A 4,233-nucleotide genomic window follows, 5' to 3' on the forward strand; every position below is an offset into this window, starting at 1 on the left:
GGCCATCAACCTCATCATGGCATCACTCTCCTCGTAAACCAGGAGGTTCTGCTGAACCCATCTTCCCGCCAGAGTGTATATTTTGTGAGAAAGTTGAGACCAAAGATGCTCATCGCAATACTGAGAGGCCTACAACCTTCCCATCCTTTAAAAACAAAGAAAATGCATGGGAGCAAATCGAAACACGGGCTGAGAAAATGGGTCTCTATCGACTCCATCGAAAGGTGAAAAACAAAGACCTCTTTGCATGTGAGGCCAAACACCATCCGTCATGTTTTAAAGCTTTCCGCACAGCATTCTACAACTATGAGCGTGCGATTCACAGAGCCGAAGCACCAAAGGAGCACCAAGGATGCCCTGTTCATCCAGGATGGAATGGCGCTGCTGCATACCCTTGCCAACCTTCCCCCAACATGTGGTGAGATATGCTTGCAGGTGCTTGATCAGATGGTGGCCAAGCAGCACTTTCTGTTCTCCACTGACAGTTACCATCCTGAGTCAATCAAAGCGCAGGAAAGGCTGAGGCGGGGCAGCTCAGAGAAGATCATTCTGGCTGGACCAGCAACCAGGAAGCCATATGACTTCAAAATGTTCCTTGCAAATGACGACAACAAAAAGCAGATGTGCCAGCTTCTTCTGAAAGTGTGGAGTGGACAAGAGGCAGCTACCAGGCTGGAGAGAACAGAGATGGCTGTGCTGATCGTGGAGGGGAAGGCCCACCAACTTGCCTCAACGAATGGCAAGGTAAAATTGAAAGCCCTTCGTGAATGGCGATTCAATTTGTAATTTTTCCTGAAAAAAAGGTGATTACCTGTGATGTTTGTCTAGATCTGAAACTGGCAGTGACTGGTGATTGAAATGCGGTGCCTTTTTGTGTTTCAGGTCGAGGTACGTGAACTCCCCACGATCTACAGCAACCAGGAAGAGACTGATACCAGGGTGGTTCTGTACCTCCATCATGCTGCTACCATCGGATACAAGAACGCTGTAGTCAGAACACCGGACACAGACATCCTCCTGATCCTGCTCCACCATGCCCACAACATCAAGCTGACGGTGTACCTGGATACAGGGTCAGGGAAGCATCGCCAACTTGTCAACGTCTCTGAGCTGGCAGAATCCCTGGGAGAGGACTACTGTGCCACTCTCCTGGGGTACTATGTGTTCAGCGGAGAAGACTGCACCAGTGCCTTCAAAGGGAAGGGAAAAGTCGGGCCCTTGAAAAAGCTGGAGAAGAATCCCAGGTTTCACAGGGCATTCGGTGAACTGGGTGACAACTGGGATGCCAACCCTGAGGTGGAGAGGCAGTTAGAAAAATTCACCTGTGTGATGTACGGCCAGAGTCGCGAGTCATCAGTGGACATTGTCCGTGCCAAGCTGCTACGAAAAATGGTGGGAGAGGACAAGACCCTCACATCCAAGTCCAAGGTTGATCTGGCTCGCCTTCCTCCATGCCAGTCTGCCCTGAAGCCGCACATCCAGCGTGTGAACCACCGCGTAGCATTGTACAAAAGAGCCGATCAACCTATCATCGAAAAGCCAAAACCTTATGAGGAGCAAGGATGGATAAGGACTGATGAAGGACTGTTGAAACCAATGTGGTCCAGTGGTCCCATCCTACCAACCTCACTGGTGGATCTTCTGAACACAGGAGAGCACGAAGAGGAGGAGGAAGAGGAAGGAGAAGAAGAGTTTGACTCTGACGATTTCGATGAAAATGATGATGACTGACTCAGTGTAGAATCACTAATGCTAATGATGTTTATCTAAAACAAGCAAGAGAAGAGTGGTCACATTGAGTGCTAGGACTATTTTGACAGTTGTAATATTTAGAAAAATAAAACTTTGTGTTAACGTCTGTGTAGACGGACCTTAATATGAGTCTATTATTTCGTAAAACTGTGATTATTTTGTAAATAAAGCACTAATTAGCATACTAGTATACCATAGACACATGTAATCATGTTATGAATAGTTCTATCATGATCTATGCCCTTCAAAACATGGGTCTAGACACCTTCATTTTTCAATTATCTGCAATATTGGCTGAGATATGTCAAAAATCGTTTTTTTGATAATGGCAGCAGTAATTTGCATAAAAATGGTATGTGGGACATTTTTTCAGCTTGGGGCCATAGCTAGTCATTTTCTACACATTTTTTCCAATCTAGAAACACTGATTAGAAGTATATCTCCGGGGGGTGCAGGGGGACCTAGTCTTCCTACTAGACTAATATACTAGCTTGGCTCGGCTCGCTACGCGCGCCTCACCAAGCGTTGATACTGAGGAACGGGCTTGTTTTAACTGAGGCTAATGACTGCACCTGAGTTGCTGTGTTGTCATGATTTTCACCAATCATAATACAAACAATTATTTTGCACAAATGTATTTGTTGTGTTTGTGATATTACATTTTTATAGGAAATTTAGGTTGAATGTTTGTTTTTTTCAAGAAAGAACCCCTCCGCACATACATAGGGGAGGAGTAGGTGCAGACTGGAAGTTTGGGACGATTACACCTCACCACCACATAATTCAAAACACCTCACCACCACGAAATTAAAAACACCTCACAGCCATAAAACACGTAATAAAAACACCTCACCACCACGAAATTAAAAACACCTCACAGCCATAAAACACGTAATAAAACACCTCACCACCACGAAATTAAAAACACCTCACAACCATAAAACACGTAATAAAAACACCTCACAGCCATAAAACACGTAATAAAAACACCTCACAGCCATAAAACACGTAATAAAAACAACTCACAGCCATAAAACACGTAATAAAAACAACTCACAGCCATAAAACACGTAATAAAAACACCTCACAGCCATAAAACACGAAATAAAAACACCTCACCACCACGAAATTAAAAACACCTCACAGCCATAAAACACGTAATAAAAACAACTCACAGCCATAAAACACGTAATAAAAACAACTCACAGCCATAAAACACGTAATAAAAACACCTCACCACCACGAAATTAAAAACACCTCACAGCCATAAAACACGTAATAAAAACAACTCACAGCCATAAAACACGTAATAAAAACAACTCACAGCCATAAAACACATAATAAAAACACCTCACCACCACGAAATTAAAAACACCTCACAGCCATAAAACACGTAATAAAAACACCTCACAGCCATAAAACACGTAATAAAAACAACTCACAGCCATAAAACACGTAATAAAAACAACTCACAGCCATAAAACACGAAATAAAAACACCTCACCACCACGAAATTAAAAACACCTCACAGCCATAAAACACGTAATAAAAACAACTCACAGCCATAAAACACGTAATAAAAACAACTCACAGCCATAAAACACGTAATAAAAACACCTCACAGCCATAAAACACGAAATAAAAACACCTCACCACCACGAAATTAAAAACACCTCACAGCCATAAAACACGAAATAAAAACACATCACAGCCATAAAACACGAAATAAAAACACCTCACAGCCATAAAACACGAAATAAAAACACCTCACAGCCATAAAACACGAAATAAAAACACCTCACAGCCATAAAACACGTAATAAAAACACCTCACAGCCATAAAACACGTAATAAAAACACCTCACAGCCATAAAACACGTAATAAAAACACCTCACAGCCATAAAACACGTAATAAAAACACCTCACCATCACGAAATTAAAAACACCTCACAGCCATAAAACACGTAATAAAAACACCTCACAGCCATAAAACACGTAATAAAAACACCTCACCATCACGAAATTAAAAACACCTCACAGCCATAAAACACGTAATAAAAACACCTCACCATCACGAAATTAAAAACACCTCACAGCCATAAAACACGTAATAAAAACACCTCACCATCACGAAATTAAAAACACCTCACAGCCATAAAACACGTAATAAAAACACCTCACAGCCATAAAACACGTAATAAAAACACCTCACAGCCATAAAACACGTAATAAAAACACCTCACAGCCATAAAACACGAAATTAAAAACACCTCACAGCCATAAAACACGTAATAAAAACACCTCACCATCACGAAATTAAAAACACCTCACAGCCATAAAACACGTAATAAAAACACCTCACAGCCATAAAACACGTAATAAAAACACCTCACAGCCATAAAACACGTAATAAAAACACCTCACAGCCATAAAACACGTAATAAAAACACCTCACAGCCACGAAATCAAAAACACCTCACC

At 41.7% G+C, this 4,233-nt stretch overlaps 1 protein-coding gene across 1 annotated transcript; it reads left to right on the forward strand.

Moving 5' to 3' along the window:
* The first annotated feature begins 371 nt into the window (after nucleotides 1-371).
* Nucleotides 372-1,876, forward strand: LOC144889765 (uncharacterized). Its single transcript, XM_078770961.1, has 2 exons — nucleotides 372-744; nucleotides 883-1,876. The coding sequence occupies exons 1-2, from the start codon at nucleotides 376-378 to the stop codon at nucleotides 1,729-1,731; spliced, it is 1,218 nt and encodes a 405-aa protein (XP_078627087.1). The 5' UTR covers nucleotides 372-375; the 3' UTR covers nucleotides 1,732-1,876.
* Nucleotides 1,877-4,233: the final 2,357 nt, after the last annotated feature.

The sequence above is a fragment of the Myxine glutinosa genome, chromosome 1 (assembly GCF_964187855.1).
Source record: "Myxine glutinosa chromosome 1, kmMyxGlut1.1, whole genome shotgun sequence".
Lineage (NCBI taxonomy): Eukaryota > Metazoa > Chordata > Myxini > Myxiniformes > Myxinidae > Myxine > Myxine glutinosa.

Coding starts and splice junctions, on each gene's coding strand:
- LOC144889765 (XM_078770961.1), top strand. CDS start 376: ATGGCGCTGCTGCATACCCTTGCCAACCTTCCCCCAACATGTGGTGAG. Junction 745..882: donor TTGCCTCAACGAATGGCAAG/GTAAAATTGAAA, acceptor TTTGTGTTTCAG/GTCGAGGTACGTGAACTCCC.